General features: G+C 36.5%; 1 protein-coding gene across 2 annotated transcripts in view; it reads left to right on the plus strand.

Moving 5' to 3' along the window:
* LOC142337654 (uncharacterized) overlaps nucleotides 1-21,386 on the plus strand; it is a 101,271-nt gene extending 79,885 nt beyond the window's left edge. The window contains exons 7-13 of one of the 2 annotated variants that reach the window (XM_075387051.1): nucleotides 12,954-15,919; nucleotides 16,331-16,549; nucleotides 17,575-18,028; nucleotides 18,858-19,440; nucleotides 19,794-20,132; nucleotides 20,549-20,707; nucleotides 20,937-21,386. In XM_075387051.1, coding sequence (XP_075243166.1) covers nucleotides 12,954-15,919; nucleotides 16,331-16,549; nucleotides 17,575-18,028; nucleotides 18,858-19,440; nucleotides 19,794-20,132; nucleotides 20,549-20,707; nucleotides 20,937-21,230 — 5,014 coding nt within the window. In that variant the 3' untranslated portion in view covers nucleotides 21,231-21,386. The remainder of the gene's footprint in view (nucleotides 1-12,953; nucleotides 15,920-16,330; nucleotides 16,550-17,574; nucleotides 18,029-18,857; nucleotides 19,441-19,793; nucleotides 20,133-20,548; nucleotides 20,708-20,936) is intronic. The other variant, XM_075387052.1, reaches the window with a different exon arrangement.
* Nucleotides 21,387-23,442: the final 2,056 nt, after the last annotated feature.

Raw genomic sequence — 23,442 nt, forward strand, 5'->3', positions numbered from 1 at the left:
TGTTAATGACATGCACAATTGGTTTGCTACGTAGTAAAAAAGTTAACCCATTTTATAATTTTATTATATATTTCTTTGCCTTTACGCTTTTCATACAATTCGTTTTCAAAAAATAGTACCGTTAATTTGAGATTTAGGAATTTCAATCTTATTTCTGCAACTTCTCAGCGTAGTTTTTGTAAAGAAAGAATTCCCATTCTTTTTCAAGTTAATCGTATTGTAGTCTTCAATGCCGTTTTTTAATTAATGGTTTTTATCGTTGACGCTACCACCAGTTTTCAGAATTTTTTAACTGAAATTTTCCAATCTTGAGATTCTCTTTTGCTGACTTCAATGGCACTTTAATCATCACATTAATGACACATTAATGAAAAATTGCGTATCACATTAAGGGTGCTGAAATAAGACGCAATTGATAATATTCATTTTCACCGTTTCCTCGCAAAATTGAGTTGACTTTTGATTTTGGCCTGTTTTTGCTCGTTTTGTAGTAGTATGACATTCTGAATAATGACAGCTCTCAATGGCTTTCTATGAAGGTATAAACGAAGCCAATGAAAGGTTTCAGTTGACAGCTAATTGCTTTCATGACTTTGAATTTAATTGTTTTAAAGTAAGCGTATTTTCTAATTTTGTCCGTGTTGTTTTCTTTCTACCTGTTAATTAGTCCCAATGGCGAGAGGTTCCACATTTTTCTGGTGAAATGCAAGTCATTTGGTTTAGCTTACTTTTTATCCGACTTATTCAGTAAATTTTTAAGAAAAAAGACATTTTTGTCGCAAGTAAAGCTTTGTTTTTGATTTTTGTGTCTTGTCTTTTCTCTCGTTATTGGCAGGTATAATTGGCCACCTAATGAGTTATTTTTTAATTTGTGTAATGGTTAAAACAATTTTTTTAATGGATACACCAATTATTTTCGAACAAGACGTGATTTTTTGGAGGTTTTCTATCTCTTCCTCATTTGGTGGAGAATTAAGTCAAAATCTTGGTAGAGAGGGTTCGGAACATTATGTGCAAACGCAAATTATCGAGCCTCCTTGTTTTCTTTTTTAAATTGAGAGGCGAGATGTTGGTCTTTAAGAAGAGACGCCGAAGAAGTAAAATGGTCTAATTAATTATTCGTGTCTAATGCTTGCCTATACGAGAACAAATGTATGAAGTTATCGATACATTGAAGATTAACTATAACAGGTTTGAAAAATTCTCTCCTTGAAAGATCCTAATTTTGTTTAAGAAACTTGTTTTTTTACCCCCTTTTTGATGATCTAATGTTTTTGCATGGAAGCCCTATTTGCAAATCGTGGCTAAATGACAGTCGCTAGGATCTGATTCTCTTATAAGAGACAATGATTCTCGCTTGATTCTAAGCTTGGTACAGAATGTTGCCTTGCCACGTTTGTTTTGACTGTAGACAATTCATCATTTTACTGCAATGGTTAGGCGATCAAAAAAACAATAGCATTAGTGCATTAATAGCTTAGAAGCTCAGTGTTGAGACTATAATGGGTTTCATCGGTGTTTCACTCGATATTTGATTTTTCGTCCGACTCATTTGAGTTTTCTTCCGCAACAATGGCATAAACAGGTAGCGCCCAGCGGGCATTAAGTGATTTTAGAGCGTTTCAGCTCAAATTGTTTTGGAGACTTATACTTATGGTGTGAAGGGCGGTTCTTAGAGGTTGGAGACAACCCCACTGTTGACCCCCCCTCTATTTCCCCACCCCCCACAGCCCTGTCGCCCCCAGCCCACTTTTGCCAACCCCTTCCCTCCCCATCAGCCCCCGGTACCCCCCCCCCCCCCCCCACCTGGCTACGTTCGCACAACCTATCGCTAATAAAACACATTTTAATTTTGTCATTTTTTCAGCCCTAGGTGTCAAGGAACCTCCTCTAGGGTTTTATACTAACTTACTGCTTAGTTTCTGGTGGTAGTGGAATGGTTTCAACATTTTAGCTTCACGAATTTTAGCATTTTTTAAAAAAACTTGCTATTTTCAGTTTTTTGACATTTATTGTCATTATTCAGGTTTTTCAGCCTAACATAAAATCTCCGTTGGGGTTTGATAATAAATTACTGGAAAATGTTTTTTGGCCATGGATTAGTTTTCAACTTTATTATCACAAATTTTAGCAGTTTTTTATGCATCTTGCAATTTTTTTTTTAAGTTTGAAATTTTTTGTCATTTTCTAGGTTTCTCCAGGTAATTTTTAAAGAAAGAAATATAAATTTGTAATTTCTTTTAGTTTTTTGTTGTTTGCCTTTTCACAATTGTTTGCCGTTTCTTTGATCAGATTTGGGAAGTCCGTTGATTGGGAAAAATAATATACCGAAAATTTCGTGGAGTTATGGTCAGAGGTATCCCTTTCAATGATTTATTATGACAAATTTTAGCGATATTTTTGATAAAACTTGCATTTTTTTTCAAGTTTTGAATTTTTTTGTTGGTTTATAGGCTTATCCATCCTTAAGAGTCGAGGAACTTCCTCTGGAGTTTCGCAATAGATCACTGTGTTTTTTCCATTTGTAATGGAAAGGTTTTCGAGATTTCAACATCACGAACTTCAGCATTTTTTTGACAAAACTTGCATTTTTTTGTCATTTATTGTTATTGTTCAGGTTTTTTGAGCATCATCCGTTAGGGTTTGATAAAATAAAATAAGTTACTGGCAATTTTTTCGTGGCCATGAAATAATTTTCAACTTTTTAATATCACAAATTTTAGCATTTTTTAAAAAAAAACTTAGTATCTTTAAGTTTTTTGAATTTTTTTTGTCATTTTCTAGGTTTCTCCAGCCTCAAGAGCCACATAACCTCCTCTAGAGTTTGTTTATAGGTTCCGACATAGCTTCTAGATGTAATGGAGTGTTTTTCAAGATTTAATACCAGCAATTTTTTAAAAAACGTTAGCAATTTTTTCGTTAGCAAGTTTTTGGAATCTTTTTGAATTTTTCATTTTCCGGCACCAGGGTCATAGGGACCTCCTCCAAGGTTTGATGACAAGCTGTTGCATAGTTTCTAGAGATATTGGAATGGTTATCAGTATTTTAATAACTCCAGCTTTAGCAATTTTTGATAAAATTTAATTTTTTTTTCAAATTTTTGGAAAATTATTATCATGTTCCAAGTTTATGGATCTTGGTTAGTCAGTGAAACTATTTAATGCTTGAAATGGGGATACTGAGTTGTCTGTTGAGACAATAAAATGGTTTTGCAGATATCTTGAATTTTAGCAAGATTTTGTTGAAATTTGCGATTGATTTCAAAATGTTGTTTTTTTCGACCTTTTCTGAGTTCATTACACTACGATCATTACTGGACAGCGAAGCTTTTCAACCTTGCAGATGGGTTACTTGACATACTTCCTGAGACAAAAAATAGTTTTGAACATTTTCAAAGCGAAATCTGGAAGTTTTACTTTTAAATTTTGCATTATTTTGCAAATTTTTAAAATATCAGTTTATTTGATTTATTTACAAGGCTGGAAAAGGAAAAGTTGTAGAGTCAAATCAAGCCAAAGTTAGCCTCACTAAATCGTGTCTAGCTTTTGACGAAGCCAAACACTCGCCGGTCGTTTGAGAGTAATTCGCCCGACGTTAGTCGGTTATGTTCGTATGGTTTTTTCTGGGTTTATTTTTTGGCCTAAATATATAAAATGCGCTAAGTTATAGCCGGGCAAAGTTTTAGCTAAGTTCTAAGTTCTGGGCAATCACAATTTGGTTTTGGCTTCTACACCTTTGAGTTTCACTTTAAGTGAAGATGAATTACATTATAATGCGGCTCTACTGGTCTCAAAATTTGTCTTCAAAAGGTTATGCATAATTGGAGGCCTAAATCTAGTTCGGATACTAGATACTTAACATTTTCGGTAGGCAAGGCCATAATATTCATCACAAAAATTGAGAAGCCTGTAGAGGCTTCTGTAACGTCAGAAATTCAAATGATGGAATTATGTGAAGCATTTAAAGGAAGAGAGAGTTTACAAGAAATTCCACCAATCCGCTTCAAAATTATTGTGACAATTCTGAGCTCCACTTGAAATCAACTATCCTTGATAATAATGGACAAACGTGTGAATTTGCTCTTACTCCTCCAACTTATAAAGCTTTGACGAAGTACTAAGGCTAAGGGCTATGAAACTCGGCTGATTAAGAATGGGTTATTTATATCTGCTTGAAATTAAGCCAAAAACCGAGATAACTGAAGAAAAACGTTGTTCACCTTTATTTTTAGTGCAAGTTTCTGTAATTTCAGCTGCTACTCGAATAAGTTTTAGCGGGAAAAATGAGGGCTCTTTCAGGTTAAGACTTCTTGGGGGGAGAAGTAAAATGTGAAAAGAGTACGTTTAGCAGAATGCAGTTTTTGATTATTTTTGGAATAAATTTTAAAACAGCTAGAGGGGTTGTTCTTCAATTGTGCTTGAAAGTTAGAGAAATTCGTTGATTGATCTCAAAAGTTTTTTCTATCAATTGTTTTTCGCTCATCTGGATGTTTACAGGTTGCTTGACTCAGAAAGATTGAGTTTTATTGAAGCTGGAAAAAATTTGTGCATGGACTAGGAGATGGCTAAAATGAGTCTGAAATTATCTGTTTTTCAAATTCTTGAACTAATTGTAGAACAGCAGTACATCAGACTGGTTTAGATTTCCTTCAGGTTTAGATTTCCTTCAGGTTTAGATTTCTTTGGGTAAAAGCAAAAAGTAATTTTTTAATAGTTTTTTAAAAGCTATAGGTGTTGTGCTTCAATTGCGGAGCTTAGAAGTTAGAGAAATTCATTAGTTGATCTAACTGGTTGCCAACTTAACGAAACTTTTCTATTGAAGTTTTTCGCTTATATAAAGGTTTAGAGTATGATTGCTCGACTCCAAATGATCAATTTTTGAAGCTCGAAAAATTTTGTCCGTGGACTAGGAAATGGCTGAAATGAGTTTGTGATATTTACGGTTTTACAGATTCTTGAATTATTTAGAAAAACAGTAGATCGGACTGGTTTAGGCTTCTTTCAGGTTTACATTTCTTTGAGGGAATGCAAAATGTGAAAAGAGTATGTTTAGCAGAATGCAGTTTTGATTAATTTTTCAATAAATTTCAACAGCAAAAGGTTTTGTTCTTCAATTGAGGAGCTTAAAAGGTAGAGAAAATCCTAAGTTGATCTAAAAGGTCCACAACATATTGACAGTTTTCTTTTAATAGTTTTTCGCTAATATGAATGTTTAGAGGATGAGTGCTTGACTCAAAACGATTTTTTAATTGCTCTCAAACGAAGTTTGTAGCAATTATATTGGTCTGGTCTGTCTTTTTTTATGCGATTCTTCGGTTGACCGATTTTTCGTCCGACTCCTTTGAGTTTTCGTTCGCAACAATGGCATAAACAGGTAGCGGCCATACGGCATTAAGTGCTCTTAGAGCCCTTCAGTTATGTTTAAGCTCAAACTGTTTTGGAGACTTATACTTATGGCGTGAAGGACAGTTCTTAGAGGTTGAAGAACCCTCCAGTGATGACCCCACTGCTATTGTCACCCTCCCCCTGTGTCTAGCTACTGACGAACAACCGCTAGCTAAAAACACGCAATTTTATACTAATTTGCACAAATTTGATCAAGCTTTTGAAATACTATGAAAATTTTTTGATTTTATCGGCCTGAAAACCTCCTTAGGGGTTTGATAATAAGTTACGGACAAATTTTTATTGGCCATTGAATAGTTTTTTACTTTTTAATATTATAAATTTCAGCAATTTTGAAAAAACTTATTTATTTTTTTAGGTTTTTAGAAAATTTTAGGTTTTAAGTTTTTTAGGTTTTTCTCAGCCTCAAGAGCCAATAAACCTCCACGGAACCTTGACTAGGGTTTGATAACATCAATGTACTGCATAATTTTTAGATGTAATCGAATGTTTTTCAAAAGTTTAATGTCACAAATTTAAGCAATTTTTTTAAAAAAATAATTTTTCCAAGTTTTTATTCTTTTCATTTTTTTACGGCACCAAGGGCCCTAGGACTTCCTCCAAAACCTGATAATAAGCTGTGCATAGTGTCTAGAGTTAATGGAATGGTGATCAATATTTGTATAAATCCATTTTTTGCATAAATATTAATTTTTTCTTTTCAAAATTTGAAAGTTTTTGGATCTTAATGAGCCAGTGAAACTATTTCTGGCTTGAAACAGGGATACTAGATAGTATCATGAGACAATGAAGGTTTTGAAGATAATAATATTTTGAATTTTCACAAGATTTTGTTAAAATTTGCTATTGTTTCCAAATTTTTCAATATTTTTTGTCCTTTTTTGAATTTTTTTCTGCGAAATCTGGAAACTTCTCTCAATTTTTCCTTTTTCAGTTTTTTTATTTAATTACCAAGAAGGCTAGAAAACTAGAATTTGCAGAGCTGAATCCCATCATGGAAGATATTGCTCGCTCTCTCTCCCCCTCCCTTTGTCTCCTAGGGTTTCTTTCCTTCTCTTGTTCACGTTTTATCTCTCTCTCTCTTTTTGTTGATGCCGCACTTTAGATGGGGTTATGTGGCGTAATGTCATGCTCATTAACGCTGAGTTATAGTAGAAATGTTTTAATCATACATGATTAAACAAGCACTTTTAAGGAAATCATTGTTGATTGCTCTCACAAGCGGTTTGTAGCAAATATATTAATCATGTTCGTCTCCTTTATGCAATTTTTCGCTCAACTTTTTTTTGTATGATCCATTTTACTTTTTGTCCTCAGGAACGGGATAAAGAAGTAGCACCGAGCGGACATTAAGTGCTCATAGAGCCTGTCAGCTCTGAAGACGATTACTTATGGCGTGAAGGGCGGTTCCTAGAGGTTGAGGGCCCCTCCACTGATGACCCCCCTATTGTCAGCCTCCCCCGTGTCTAGCTACTGACGAACAGCCGCTCGCTAAAAGCACTCAATTTTATACTAATTTTCACAATTTTTACCAATCTATTTGTGAAAATTTTGGGTTTTTTCGGCCAGAAAACCTCCTTAGGGGTTTGATAATAAATTACTGACAAGTTTTTATTGGCCATTGAATAATTTTCAACTTTATAATGTTACAAATGTCAGCAATTTTTGAACTATTTTAAGTTTTGAACTATTCTTAAGTTTTTGTAAAATTTTTGTGTTTGTTTTTTTCAGCCTCAAGAGCCAAGAAACCTTCTCTAGGGTTTGACAATGGGTTATTGTATTGTTTCTGGATGTAATGAACTGTCTTTCAAGATGTCAAATTAAAATTTCAGCATCCTTTTGACAAAACTTGCAATTTTTTCAATTTTTTGACATTGTCCTTCAGGTTTTTTTTTTGGCGTAAGGGTTCAGAAAACCTCCGTTAGTGTCTTATAATAAGTTGCTGGAAGATTTTTGATCGCCATGGATTAATTTTCAACTATTAATATTTATGTCTTTTTTAGTTTTTTTCTAGCTTCGAGAGCCATGGAACCTCGACTAGGGTTTCAAAACATGTTACTGCATAGTTTTTAGATGTAATCGAATGTTTTTCAAGATTTTGAGTTTTTTCCAATACCTTTGAGTTTTTACGGCACCTGGGGCCCTTGGACCTCCTCCAAGCTTTGATAATAAGCTGTATTATAGCTTCTGAAGTTAATGGAATGGTGATCAATGTTTATGTGACTCCAGTGTTTGTAATTTTTGGATAAAGTTTAATTTTTTGTTTTCCAATTTTGGGATAGTTTTCTTGTATCAATTTTATGGATCGTTATGAGCCAGTGAAATTACTTCTGGCTGGAAACAGGGATACTAAAAAGTCTCTTGAGACATTCAAAAAGTTTTGAAGATAATAATATCTTGAATTTTAGCAAGATTTTGTTAAAATTTGCTTTTGTTTCCAAATTTTTTTCAATAAATTTTGTCTTTTTCTGAGTTTAACTACCATTACTGGCCAACAAATTTTTTAAAGTCTTGGAGTTGGTTTACTTGACAGAACTTCTGAAAAAATGGTTTTGAATTTCCTACTGCGAAATCTGAAACTTTTTAAATTTTTGCCTCTTTCAGTTTTTTTTACTAACAGGGCTAGAAAACTAGAAGTTGTAGAGTCGAATCCCATCATGGAAGATATTGCTAGCTCTGTCTCTCTCCCTCCCTCTGTCTGCTATTGTTTCTTTCCTTCTCTTTCTCCTTCACGTTTTATCTCTCTCACTCCGTCTCTCTCTCTCTCTCTCTCTCTCTCTCGCTTTGTTGATGCCGCACTTCATCTGCTGATATGTGGCGTAATTTCATTGTCTATTTTCCTCATTAAGGCTGAGTTATAGTAGAAATGTTTTTATCATACTTGATTAAACCAGCACTTTCTAGGAAATTATTGTTAATTGCTTTCACAAGCGGTTTGTAGCAAATATATTAATCCTGTTTGTCTCCTTTATGCTATTTGTCGCTTGACCGGTTTTTCGTCTGACCCATTTGACTTTTTGTCCTCAGAAACGGGATAAAGAAGTAGCGCCCAGTGGGCATTAATTTGTCTTAAAGCCTTTCGCTAGTCTCCAAGTATGTGATTCATAGAAACTTTTTTTGAGACTTACACTTATGTTGTGAAGGGTGGTTCTTAGAAATGGATCCCACATCGCCACCCACCGCCCAAAATCGGTCCCCCCAATCCATGTTTGCACCCCCGCTGCGGTGCACCCTGCTGCGCTCACCTTACGCCCCTTCAATTAAGCTAAATCTAGCCTTGCCGAACCGTGGCTAGCTTGTGACGAAGCCAACGGCTCGCCGGTCGTTTGAGAGCGGTTCGCCCGGCGTTAGTCGGTTATGTTTATTTTTTGAGGCTCGGAAAGTTTTGTCCGTGGACTATTAGACGGTTAAAAAGAGGGTGAAATTTACGGTTTTTCAGATTCTTGAATTATGTCGAAAAGCAATAGATCAGGCAGCGTTTGCTGATTAATACGCTTTTTTGTTAATTGGAAATTGTTTTCCGTCACCTAGGAAATGTTGACGGAGAACGAAAATGCAGCCTGCGTACAGAAAATTATGTTAAGTGAACAATTGAAAGATATTTTGGTCACAAGTATAGACATAAATATTACTAGATTAAAATTTTCTATTAAAAATCGATATCTTTGATGCAACATTTTTATTGAACAGCAAGATACTTACTAATAAGGACTGTTAATATCGTGCCTGTAGTTATTTGTCCATGTGAAGAAGAGTGAAAATTAGATGCTGCTGTGAACGCTCAGGTTTATTTGAATAAAGATTCTTTTAAAGGAGTCTTTTTAAAGTTTTCAACTTTGATGCCAGAAAAGTACACAAATGGTGTCACCTTCACCCATTGTTAGCTGATCTACTTTATTCTGTGCGATGGTGTTGAAATATAAATCTATATTCTCCTCTTTCTTTCTCGCTCTTCATGTTTTCTTGATACTGTCCTTATATTTACATTTTAACAAACTAGCGTCAAACTGAAGAAAATGACTACGTGCCACATACGACATTTGGTTTCTATTGTTAATAGCCGCCCTCATCTTCTCAGCCGGCTATTATAGCGCTCCTATTTTTTTTTACAATTCAAAGAATTTGAATTGTATTGGGGCGCTGTCTTTTTACGACTCGAAGAGGAGTATTGGTTTTCTCTCGGTCTTTTTTTTTACAGGAAGTAGATTTGTTCACGCGGCATTTTGACCTAAAAGCGAAAGTGAGAAAAGCTGTCTTGGTGAACAGATTTTCGCTAAGCGAGAGAAGTTTTTGATCATGCGCTGCGTTCAGTGAATGACGTTTTGACTTTGAAAAGTAGTTTTTGACTGAATGGCACATATAGATAACCGTTTTTAGCCGTTTTTTTGTCTAAGTGGTCCAATTTTTTTGGCTTTTAGTATGATTTTTTGTAGAAATAAATTCTTTTCGATACTATATTGAAATGCCAACCTCGGAAATTGATTCCACAGTGTTTTGCAGAGCCTGAAAATGCGTTTCAAGTGGAAAATTGGTGCATATTTCTTGATTTTTTAGTTAATTTTTGGCTTTTTTTCTATTAATTTCTTCTTTTTTGGATCTTTTAACCGTCTTTTTGTCAAAAATTAGTTAATATGGTAACTTCTCTTTGATAATTCATATACTCAAGGCCTCTTTCTACCTCGATGTAATTTTGTTTTATAAAATTTGTACATATGCTATTCCGATTTTGATAGTTTTTTTGCGATTTTCGTCAGTTTTTTTTGTTTGTATTTCGGTTGTAATTGCTGGAAACTCTTTTTGTGCAACATGATGAGGGACTTTAATTTCGTTTCAATAAAAAATTCATCATTTTTTGGCGTTAAGTTTTTGAAAAACAGTTAAAACTTCTTCATAAATGCAGTCTTAAAAGTTTTTTGACCATTGTTTCAATGTTTCGTATTTATGAATTCTGCCTTTTGTTATCTTCAGGCGGATATATCTTTGTATCGGATGACTAGTTATCCTTTCTATGTCTTGAATGCTGGACATTGAAATGTATTCGTTTTTCTTGAATTTTTTAAATTGATTTTTAACTTTCAAAAATCAAGAATGTCTTTTTGTTACGGTGTTGCTTACATTGTACCAATATTCTTCACATTCTGGTTAGTATCATTCTAGCTTTGGCATGGCATCTACATTTATTTTCGGTATATTGTTTTTTTTCAGTTGTTAAAAATGAATGATTTCAGCTTTTTAGATTTTCGTCATTTCTTTGGTTTGCAATTGATTTCATTCAACATAAGGCAGGACTGAAAGTGTGATAGCAAGCCTTTTCCTAAATTTCCACTTATGACTATTTACTGCAACTTTCTTCCAGTCTTGATATTAATTTAAACGATTTTTTGCCTTTGAATATTCTTCTGCGGCTTATGTCTTTTCTATGATAAATTTTTTTTTTGATTTGGTAGGAAATAATGTTGTCTAGCTTATATACAACAAGGAACAGGTGTGTGTTGTTTTTTGTGTTCATCGCAGTGATTAGAAGTCTAATTATAGGTGTTTTCTGATTCTTTAATTTGGGCTTTCTTTTTGAAAAGATTTAACTTAGTTTCTTAGATTATTATCTGCCGTTTGCTTTCGCGATCTTTTTCGGATTAGAATCATGAATTATTTGAGGACTATTGACAGCCTTGTCAGCTTTTTTAGACTATCAGGTTTTTGACCACCTTAATTATTTTGGATTTTTTAACGTTAACAAACGTTTTCGATAATATAAAATTTTGTTTCTCTTGGTTCTCTGCATTTTGTTTCTCTTGTTGACAGTGGTTTTAAGTTTCACCAATTTTTAGAACACACCTCGAGAGGTAGTGAGTTAATGGTTTAATACAAAAAGTAGTGGCTTCCATTGCAATTACCGTTTTGTTAGTGAAGTTCTGACGCTTCGAGTCGCTTCCGGAATTCTTCCGGCTATGTTTTTTTTTAAGATCTGTTCACACATTTTCATGATTTTTGAAGTCAAATTGGAGTAGTGATTTTGGTCACGCCGAAACAGGAAATGGAGCGAAAAAGCTAGTGGTTTTGCGGCGTGAAATTTTTTCGCCCTAATTTTAAAGTGGAGTGAGAAAACGGTGTTTGAACAAAAATTCGGTTTCTCGGTAGTGGTTTTTTGTTCACATGCGGCAATTTCACTCTGATTTTAACTGTTTTTTCGAGTTTTTGGATCGGATTTTTTTCTAAATGGTTTTCCCAATCCATTCACAGCTCATTATAGGCCTAGTTTTTTGTTTGAATTAAATTTTCATTTCTCGCTAGTGGTTTTTTTGTTCACATGCGGCGTTTTGACTTTGATTTTCTGTTTTTTTCTTATTTTTTTGATCTGATTTTTTTTAATTGGTTTTCTCAACTCACTCATAGTTCATTCTACGTCTAGTTTTTCTGTTTAGTCAATGAAAATTCTTTGAATTGTACGTCAGGACTTGTCCTGCTATGTTTTTTTACTTCGTCGAATAAAAAAATGTTTCGCTTTACCTCATTTTGCCGCCTTTTCAACATTTTGCGTGAAATCTTTTTGACTTCTCTAGGCTAGTTTCTCTCTTCTCTCATTCTGCTAAAAGTGATTTTGAACATCAGTTGCTCAGCAAAGCAATTCAAAATGAACAGAGTTAGTACAAAAATGGATGTCAGAAATAGAAACGGGATAAACCCATAAAGCCCAATTTTAGATGCCCGCTATTTGAACGTCGTTCCTATAAGTCTTAGTTACCATCTCTAATGCTTATTGGTATGGATAGTAGCCCCTGTAGCCTCTCTCTAAGAAACAGAAGTACTTTATGTTCAACTACGAAATGCCATCAAAATAAATCGGACTTAAAATTGTTTTTGTACAGAAATCTTTTTTTTTCAATATCTTCTATTTTTTCAATCCCAATCATGCTTATTGGAATCAACGGCGGCTATTTTCCGGCAATCTGCCGGGTATGTTTCTGATCTTTGCATATGATATGCTTCAATCAATATAACACTGTGTTGCAGTGTCGTGATTCCGTGTAAGAATTTAAATTGTTATCGTCACACGTAGAAAATTCTTTCACTTGTTAGGCACAAAAAATCATTGTACAGTTTTGGTACTTGATTTATTTACAACTGTGATTAATTGCTCTCGAACGAATTTTGGTGCAATTAATTTAAACATGTCTTTTTATGCAACATTTTTGCGTGACCGTTTTGTGCTAGAACATTCTTTTGATTTCGTTTCTTAGGTGACTTTTCACGCTTGACATCTTGAGTTTTGCTTGACCGAAGTTGCTCTTATTCGGAAATTAAGTAGGTTGCTAAAGCAAAAGAGATTGTAAGATAACCTGATAGCCGAGTAATTAATGCGTCTGTCGATTCATCTGGAGGGCGTGGATTGGAGACCGTCCTTGGACGTATTTTTTTGCAACCATATAGAGTAATCTAGGCTTCACAGCCTCTGATATAAATAGCCCCACCTGTCGTTAGAGAGCAATTTGTCCGACGTTAGTCGTTTTATGTTAAATTGAAGTTCACTTAAGTTTATTTTGTTTACAGAGAGCATTCCTCGAGTAGTAAAATTGGAAATGACCCTTCGACTATATCAGCTGGTAATTTAGTGGATTGTAGCGATTCAAAAGCAGATACTGCAGCTCAGTCACCATTTTCTGCTTCATCAGCAGCCCAGGAAGCTAGCAGAAGTTCATCGTCCGAAGAAACCTCCAAAAGCAAAGATTTGAATGAAATGAGCTCGGGCTCTAAAGCCGTATCGGGATCAAAAAGCACAACGTCAGCCGCAAGTGATCTCGAGTTATCCTCGTCCATTGAAATTCTGCAAAAATCCAGCAGTGAGAATTTAGTCGAATCATCTGCTTATAATTCGAGTGAAGACGAGTTTGCAAACAGTCCTGGTGAGTTGTTCATCGATGAAGATTTAGAGGACAGCCCGAAGAAGCCTCACTTGTCGTCAACTAACCAGAATCAGGCACAACTTTCAACGGCAATTGCAGATCGTGTTTCGTCCGAAAATCGAGCGGGAAAAGTCGATTCTTCTGGTTGTAAACCGTCTTCTGAAATGAAGCCACCAGCATATTCGGGAACGTCTTTGACTGGATCTGCCGGTAATCCAAAGTCGTTTGAATCGACCGAGGTGCTGATGAAAAAAGTGGAAAAATTGAGTGCTGCTCAATCGAGTTTTGGGCCTTCCGGTACTGCGAGTCAGAACCCGGGGTCAGACAAGATGCATAACCGAGTTGGAGGTTCAAATTCCTCAATCTCGGTGACTTCGGGATCTGGAACTAAGGTCTCGCCTCCTTTCCCAAATGTGATCACACCTGAGGGCGAATTACTGAAAAAGAAGAAAAAGAAAGACAAACACAAGGAAAAAGATAAGAAAGAAAATAGTGGAAAAGGAATTCATAAAGATTGCGAATTGTCATCGAGTTCGTCGGGCAAACATGAATCGCTGTCAACTTCAAAGGAGAAGATGGCTAAAAAGAAACGCAAACATGAATCTAGAAGTAACAGTGAAGAATCATTAAATTCAAATCAGGGTTCAAGAAAAGCTGAGCTCTCTTCAGATTCCGCGAGTGAAAAAACTGCGTCCAACTCAAGTTTGGATAAAATAGAGCATTCAAAGCCAATTTTAGGTGCTGGTTCTAGTGTTGCTTCGGCTACTGTTAAAAAACCACAACAACAGCAGCCACAGTCCGCTATGAAGCCGTTAAAAGTTGATATAAAAAGCAAACCGCCGGTCATAGTTAAAGGTAAAGGCGATGATGATCGTTTGTTCAAACCGGATCCAGTTGTAAAATCACCAAAATTGTCACCGAAACTTCACGAGAAGAGTTTTAATGTCAGTCTGAAAGCGAAGGCATCCCAGCCGCAATCTTCAGCTCCAGTTTCTGTTGACAAGCAGCTGTTGGAGAAACAGCAACATCAGAAGGTAGTCTCTGACAAAGCTGCTCCTGAAAAGAAACGGGAAAAACTTGACGACCATTCAATTTCTGAACCCAAAATCCGAGATCTTGCATCTATTAAAGAGTTTAAAGAAAGTTCAAAGAGTATTGAAAAACCGATGTTAACTGATCACAAGCCGTATCACCAAGGTGCTTCAGAACATCATGGTACAAGTTTACAAAACACTAATTTGGTGTCAAATCTGACTGGATTTGGTATTAATAGTTCTCAAAAAGGATCCCAAGCACTCACGCAAGTCTCGCCGCTCTCTGGCAGTTTGACTGTTACCTGCGGTGCTGGTGATTCTGGTTTCAGCAGCAAATCTGAACATGGAGATATCTTCAAAACATCGCCAGTTGTACGACTTACAATTGAGCCGAAACTTGAAGCCAAGAGTTCAGAACAATTCAGTCCTAAACAAAGATTTAAAGCACAAATACAGGTACCGCCGAGAGAGGGTAATGAAAAACAGGTTTTTGAAAGTGAATCTGTAAAAACTGAAAAGTCAGAAGTCAAAGTGGTTCATTCAAAGGTTTCGCCGACAGTCATCGCTTCTGAGAGACCTGCCAAGCCGCCAGTTTCCGCTGAAGAACCACACAGAGCGCTTCCTAAATCAAATCAACATGATTCTGAAGTGCACGAAGTGTTACCGATAATACCAAAGTTGGTTGATAAAATTCCCAAAATAATGCTGGGTGATCGCTTGACATCTATATCATCGGATGAGCGGAGCACTACTTCGTCCATATGCGGTGACGACGTCTTGTTCAACGTACTTGATAACAACCTGAAACAAATGGCAGATGTTAAAAAGCAGAAGGAGCGTAGTCCAATTTCGATTGAAAGAAAGATTGATGCAATTACGACGAGAGAGCCATTGACCAAATCAGATGATTTCGCTGCGGCTCCTGAAACATCGACATTATTAGCCAAAAGTGATATGAAATCGAAAATCGAAAGGGGAAGTTTTGGAATTGCAACTGAGAAAATAATTCCAAATTGGAGTTCTAAGTTGTCACCTACCTTACAAACTGCAACTACCAACCTGCAGATAGTTTCTCCTTCAAATGAAATAATTCAACCCAATACTGCAGCTGCCCCAATTCAGAACAAATTGAATGACGGTAATAATGCAGATGGCCCTAAATTGGCCGTGGAAGTCAAATCAACACCTGCCATCAAGTTTAATTCGGAAGCAAGTCCTTCAAAGGCAGATGTTCAAATCAAATCGGAGTCAGTAAATGAGCCACAAACCAGTACAGGTGGTAGTACTTCAATTGGTCAAGACATGAATCAATCTGGTTCAAAGGACGAAAGGCCACAATTTGTGCAACATGACCTCAAAATGGAGGAAGAATTGAAGATGGAGCCGTTGGATGAACAACCAATGGATGTTTGCGAGAGTGGTTCTGCTAATATGGAGGAAAATGCAATTTGTTCCTCGACTGTAATTTTGACTAGTAATGCTGATCAAATTGAAGCAGATGAGCAAACGGAGGCACAGCGAATTGATGACGAAATGACTTCCACCACCCAAATTGAAGCTCCATCAACACCTGGGCGCGGTAAGCGTATTTTCCGTTAAACCTTATAACGAAATAATCAATAGTGCAAAAACATATAAGATTGAGAATCATGTTTGCAAATTTTTCTGCGCAAAAACTGATTCAGCTTTACTAACTTTTACTTTTCCCTTCAACTTTATCTAGCTCTCAATCTTAACTTCTGCAAAGAGCCTTTTAGAGCCCTCAGTGTGTGCCAAAAAACAGAAGACTGTCGACCAGTCTATTGGGTTCTAAAAAAGGCTGAAAATTGGCCTTACAATACAAAGAAAGCATGTTTTCGAACTTCCGAACACTTAAGTTAAAATCGGCACCGTCCCTGTTATTTTGGTACTACTTAATTTTCGCTTAATTGGCTGTGAAATAACATTTAGAAAATAACAATCCCCGCCCTCAATAATTTGTCATCTGCAGGAGCCGGCCCGAGACGACGCAAGAAGCCGCTCAAGTTTGCAGATGGGGCGGAGTCGGTGGTTGATTTTGTGGCTACCAATTCAGCAGGCAGTGGAATGGTGGTTGGTTCGGTTGCCACTGGAGTATCTGGAGGAGGAGGAGGGGGAAGTGGTGAGAGGGGTCGACCACCAAAAAGAGCCATAGGTGCTGGAGGAGTTACGCAGAAACAACGTGAATTGGGTTTGATCAATTGCTCTGAAACCAAGTTTGCCATTTTTTTTAGTCCTGTCTGTCTTCTAATGCGATTTCTTGGTCTGATCGTTTACTCGTCTGGCCATTTTGCCACAGGTTTTTTCACTCTTGACTTCTTTTTTCGCCAGATCAATTGCTCTCATTCATAGTTTTACAAAGCTTATTTTAGTTGAGAAGTCTCATTCAAAGTACGCAGAAATTAATTTCATTTTTAAAATTAAATCATGTGTTATAAAATTAGTACTAATAAAAGCACTTGAAACACCTAATGTTACCTTGCGCCCAACACATGCTAAAGCAGTTTTTTTACTGATCACCCCGCGCACTGCTCATTTGGGAGCAATTGTTTCGACATTAGTCGGTTAAGTTCATAAGTTTTAAGTGATATAGGATTGAAAGCGCTGTCAAATACAAATCGTGCGTAAGATAAGCTAAACAAGAAGCTCTTTGTGTTGAAAGATTTGGCTAGAGATGAAAACTTTGAGAAACAAGATAAAGGGTTATTAGCGATATTCATGGTTGAGAGTCTAAGACCAGATGGCTCAAATCCAGTTCTCGTTCATTTGCACTGGAATTGCGCCAACTTAGATCCCGAAGCACATTGAATTTTGTGCTTATGAAAATGAGCTGCCATGTTTTAATAATCGATACAAGCGGTCTTTTCTTTCGAATTAATTGAGACACTACGCTCGCGAGAGTGACTAAACGATGCCCGAAAATTCCTAGAAGTCACCAGGGAAAGCAACATTGAATGATGCCTTTGTTTGCGCCCAGTTTTTGGGCACCAAAACATCCTGAGATTAGAATTTAATATTCATATTTTAAAACGTTTCTCGGAACTGTAAAACATTAATCTTAATCGATGCTGACGAATTGAATCTTGATTGTTTCTCACGATTTGTAAAAGTCTAAATAAAAGTCACGATTTTTTATGTAAAAGTCTAAATTTTTTTTAGTTCTGTGATTGCCTACCAGGTTTTGATGAGCTGAACTTTTTGAGCTGTTGTTTTCAGCTGAAACGGATAAGCAAACTCGCAGGAAGGGACGCACTTGCACAGAAGTCTCAACTACTGAAGCCAGAAGGGAAGACGACAGTTCTATCAAAACGAGGACTGGAACCCGCAACTCAACCAAAGCAACATTGTCCATGAAAGCCGAGAAATCAAGCCGAGCCGAAAGGTCTCAAGCATCTTTATCAACTAGTTCGGGATCTGGGTCAGCGAACGGAGACCAGCCGCCAATTATACTGAAAATCAGCACTTCTCAGTTTCGAACTGCATCGCCGACCCGAAGTTCACACCTGTGCAATAGCGGAGGAGATATCATTGATGCGAATGAGTCATCGAATTCGATGACACTCACTGAAAGGAGCTCGACTCCTGTAAAGTCGGAGATAGGAGATGAAGGTGATTGTGGGAAAGGGGGACTCAAGTCGGATAGAACGCCAAGAGTTACAAGAACTTTGAGGTTACTTAATTTACGTCAATAATTGAGCTCAATCATTGGTGCAAATGCAGATAGATATGTTTGGCAAATGTATCTCTAATCAATTAAAACTACATTGAAATGAAACCAAATCAACCAAATAATGATAAAATGTTTCCTGGTGGCACATGTAAGAAATGTACAAATCTTCTTTTAGATATTATATTATGTAGCACCAGCGAGGACACTGTTAGGCCAACTGGTCCGTTTTCAAGTGCTTCTTGATGCACAAGTGCTGATATCTACTTGTGCTGCTTCATTTATTAATTGCTCTTGAACGAAGTACATAGCAATTATTGTAAACGTGTGTGTCTTTTTTATGCAAAATTTTCGCTTGACTTTTCGAGTGACTTTGCCCCTGACTTTTTGCGTTTCGCGTGATCTAAAATTCTCTCTCAATCACAATTTCAAGCAGCTGAACTCAATTGGCGGCAATTTAATACGAAAAGTCAAACTAAAAGTGCGCCAAAACTGGTGCCATTTTTCACTTTAAATCTTAATAGTGGTATATTTTAACCTCTAATGTGGTTATTTGAAGCCCACTGTTGAACTTCTTAGTCCCATTTAGGCTCCCCCCCCCCCAGGCTGCAATTGATTAGAGCTTCCACTAGTCGTTCGAGAGCAATTCTTCCGACGTTTAGTTGGTTATGTTTCACTTCTGAATCTTTTGTAATTTTATGCACTAGGTTTGATAAGAACATGATTATTTGGTTCTGATAGTCGTGGTAAAAGGACGTGATTTAGAAGAAAATATTGGCATTGTTGAGTTAAACCTGAATAGGTTACAATTTTAAACACGCAAGTTGTTTAGATCCAATGCTCACTTGAAACGTGATTTGACGTCTGGGGATGCAAACTTCCTTCACAATGAAGACAGCAATTCATCATCTTGTAGTAACGACTCTGGGACTCGTAAACAGAATTCGCTTCGCAGCTCTAATAACAGCTCAACTTTTGCAGAGTTAAAAGAAGAGTCCGTCTCAAACGTCGGAAGCCGAGCTCAGACCCCTACATTTGGTCAGCAAAGTTCGAACGAGAATCCTAACGATGTTGGGTGTAAAGAGCCGCCGCTGATTGCAAAGATTGAGGTCAAAGCTGCAATTGATGAACAAGAACTAATTAATACAACTGAGGTAAAAGTGGAGAGCAGTAGTAACGGATTAACGACGACTAAACGGGAGCCAATTGAAGAACCGCAACAAGATACAAACCCTCCTGTTGCCCCGAGTGCTACCAATAATAGTAATAATGGTGTGAACATGAATCAGAGTACATCAGGAGCTGCTCCTAGTAGTGTTGTGCCGACAGCGGGACCTATGATATCAGTTTTGCCACCTCCTGTTGCAAATGAGCCACCACAGCATCCCAAACGAAGAAAGCTGGCCAAGCACAAGGTAAAACATTTTCCCACAATCATTTCTGTTTTAATTCAACAGATTTTGATTCATTTTTGTTACCTAATTAAACGCCGAATTTGTATATTTGTATACAAACTTCAGAAAGCTTTTAAGCTATGCCAAATTTTTAAATGCCATAAGTTATTGGAGCCATAAGTTATTTGTTAATTTCGATTATTTGTTAATTTCGTTTAGTTAATTTCCATTATTTACGGCAAATTTATAATGGTACGGAATAGTATACGGTTGACGTCATAGTGAGGGCATCGTTCTCAAAAGGCTATGAATTTTGACAAATTCGAATCGAGACTGTTGAAGCGAATTGGAGTTAAAGACGATAGTTATTTTAGGCCGAGTTGGAAGCAAAATCTAACAGCATTCTCGAAGTACCTCCGATCGCACCACCGGATGAGAAATTCACAAACCCGATCTACACGTACTTGCACCTGAAGAAGAACATTAGGGAGAAACAACTAGCTAATCTACCCCCGGTCCCCCCAAAGGTGCAGCCGTTCTACGAGGAGTTCTACTGTGTTAAGAAACACTATCTCATTGAGGGTCACAAGAATAACTATCCAAAACTGAGACTGGCCTCCAATAGACTGGAGCAGTTCCAAGAGTTGAAGATGCTGTTTGATAAGCAGGAGCGAGAGAGGAACAAGCTCAGGGCGCAGCAGCTCATCGAGCGTGTAAGTCTTCTTTGATATTAGCGGGGATATTGTCATATATGCCATTAAAGTTTACATTGCAAAGCTTTTTGATTAATCAATATGATTTACATGACAGAGGCTTAATTGATTGTCGTTACGATTGCGCATATATGGTATGACAGCTACCCAGCGTGATTATTATATTTGGAGCCATAAGTTAATGCGAACTAAAGGTTTTTGATATCATCTTGAGGGCTGATTTGAATGTTCTACTTGTTCATCGGTCGCTGACTTTGTTGATACTGTTTTTTGTGCCGCTGTACATTATATTGCATCTCACTAATCCTAAGACGTTCATGTTGTGATTTTTATGACGATTTGGCACTGCTTAGTTTCATGAATTTGAAAGGTTCACTTTTAAAATTGATTCTTAATGAAGTTTGGGGGTGATGCAGGAGCGATTGAAGTTGGTGTGTGAGGCAGAGACCATGCGCATCTACACTCGCTCAGCCCTGGCAGAGAGGAACCAGCCGAGCAATCTGAGTGTGTGCCAGATATTGGCCGAGGACGATTTCTACAACGTCGCAGCCGACATGAGCTCGGCCCTCTCATTGGTTAGTTAAAACCATATTAAAGTTTGTTTCAAGTTCAATTTATTATTTGAGCAGAAAAATAAGGTAAACCTACGTTAATGATTATGACAGATACAATTTGTGAAGTACCTTCCAGTTAAAATACTGAACAATTATCAAGAGATTTTAGCCATATCATAGACTCTGTCGTGGTCTTAAATAAGTTTTAGCTGCTTAAAATTGAGTTGATTTAGTGCCAGTTAACTTTTAGCAAACTGGTGCTGACACTGCAAGAGCATGTAGTTCTCGAGGTCGCCACAATTTGCGACAGTTCCAAAGTTGGATCTCAGACAACAACGAGAAGTTAGACCGACTTAAAAGTCACATGTTGAAACGACACGATCACGAGTCGCACGCTCTAAGAGCTTCTCAGGCTTTGGAGTGGAGCTACAAAGTGAGGAATTCCGAAGTGTCAATTTCACCAAATGTTGCTCGAGAACTTTCTGAAGCTAATTTTGTACCCAAAGTAGAATTAGCCCAAGATGTTGCCGTTGTACCCTTCTAATAGCTGCAGTTTAACATTTTATAGTAAAACTTTATTTTTCTATCGTAATTTTATTCATCTGTAAATTTCTTGCTGTGTTTATTTGAAAGTTTTATTCCAGTTAGATGTGTAATTTGTTGTAAGCTAAAGCTTAATAGGAATTTTTATAAGAAATAAGCTGTTTTAAAAGATGAAGTTTGGGTTCTGGATCGCAGTAGTACGTGGATATCTATGGCCCCGAAATTTAGCATAAAGCAAAAATCTTGCCTCAAAGTGCTTGAATGATTCCAGGTTTTGGAAAGCCTCCGAATAGGTTCAAATTTGAGGGTTAACTCGATTAGTAAGGAAAATCATTAAATGCCAAAGTGCTTTTAATTGCTCTCGAACGAAGTTAGAAGCAATTATTGTTACGTGTTGGCTTTCTATGCAAAATTTTTGCTGGACCGTTTGTCTTCTCGCGTGACTTAACGCCTTTTTTGGGTTTGCATGATCTAAATTTCTCAATCGAAATTTTCGGCAGCTGAACACAAGTGGAGACAATTGACTGTTAGAAGTCTAAAGAAAAGTGCACCGAAATCGGTGTATTTTTTAATAGCCGCTTCAGCCAGCTATTATAGTGTGCTCGTATCTTTTTCTACTTTGTCGAAGTAAAATATTTTGCATTACTTTAGTTTACAGCTTGTTAATTGCTCTTGAACGCAGTTCATAGCAATTATTGTAAACGGGTGTCTTTTTTTATGCAAATTTTTCGCTTGAAATTTTGCGCTTTTCTTTTAGAAAATTCTTTGACTTCTCAAGTGACTTTTTCGCTTTTTCGTTCATCAGTTTTGAGTGATCTCTATAGTGCTCCGAAGTAAAGCTTGTTGCTAATATAAAATCGGTTGCAGCATAGCAAAATTCGTGACTCGTAGCGCAGTGGTAAGTGCGGTTGGACATGGATCGGGAGGCCAGTGGTTCGAATCCTGGTGGGGTCGAGGTTTTTTTGCACCCATAAAGAAACATTGATCTATACTAAATACCATGCATTAAACTGCCTCGCCTGTCCTTCAAGAGCAATTCTTCCGACATTTGTCGGTTTATGTTTCAACATTTTACGTATAATTGTTTTAACTTCTCTAGGCTAGTTTCACTCTTCACTCATTCTGCTCAAAATGCTTTAAGATAGCAGTTGCTCAGCAAAGCAATTCAAAATTAACAGCGTCAGTATTAAAAAACAGAAATAGAAACAGGATGAACCCATAAAGACTAGTTTTAGATGCCCGTTACTCTAATTTGGTTCTTCGAGTTAATATCTCTTATGCTTTCTGGTATTGATACTAGCCCCTCTGTCCTCTCACTATGAAACAGGAGTCTGTTCAACAACAACTTAACTAAGTTTTATTGAAAAAAGAGTGTGTCTCAATATACTAAACTATTAAGAGTGGCGAGATTAAACTAATTAAACTATTAAAAATGTAACGAGATGGCCTGTTACATTTTTTGGAATCTTCCATTTTTTGTAATTAACTTAGTTATATTAATAGTTTAGGTGATCATTCATTTTCCTAGATTTTAATCTTCAGTTTTGTTTGCTTAAAGAGATGTGATATGCAGATGTGATGAGTTAATATGTAGGTTTTGCTACCAAGACTTGACAATTCAATGTAATTTTTATTTAGAGCATAATATTTTCAAATAAAAAGAATGGTAAATTTGTAATTTCCTTCCAGTTTTTCTTTGTTTGCCTTTTTAATGTTGTTTGCCGTTTCTTTGAGTAGATTTAAGAAGTCCCTTGGTTGAGAAAAATAATTTATCAAAGACTTCCCGAATTTATAGCCGAAAAGTATCATTTTTACTAGTTTTTGTAACCAATTTTATCTTTCTTTGTCCTTCCCCTGTTCGAGGATTTCTCTCTATTTAGCGTTTTGTCTATCAGGGGCAGTCAATTTTTATGAACGGAGACTTGTTTTCCATGATGTTTTGTCAATACTGCCTTCCATGGTGCAAGTTATTCATTGGTACACTCATTTTATTCATTGAGTGTTTGGCTAGGGCTTAAATGATTGTGTACTTTGAGTTGGTGATGGAGTCAAGCATTAGAGTGGTGATTTTAATCAAGTTTAAGTAGACTTGAGGCATAATTTGAGGCATAATTTTTTTACAAGTGAAAAATTGCTATTTGAATCAATTTTAAGTTGTTGAAATCAACTTTTTCTGTTGGTTTAATTGTTCTCAAGCTATGTTTGTAACTAAT

This window comes from Convolutriloba macropyga, chromosome 4 (genome assembly GCF_964194025.1).
Source record: "Convolutriloba macropyga chromosome 4, txConMacr16.3, whole genome shotgun sequence".
Classification (NCBI taxonomy): Eukaryota; Metazoa; Xenacoelomorpha; order Acoela; family Convolutidae; genus Convolutriloba; species Convolutriloba macropyga.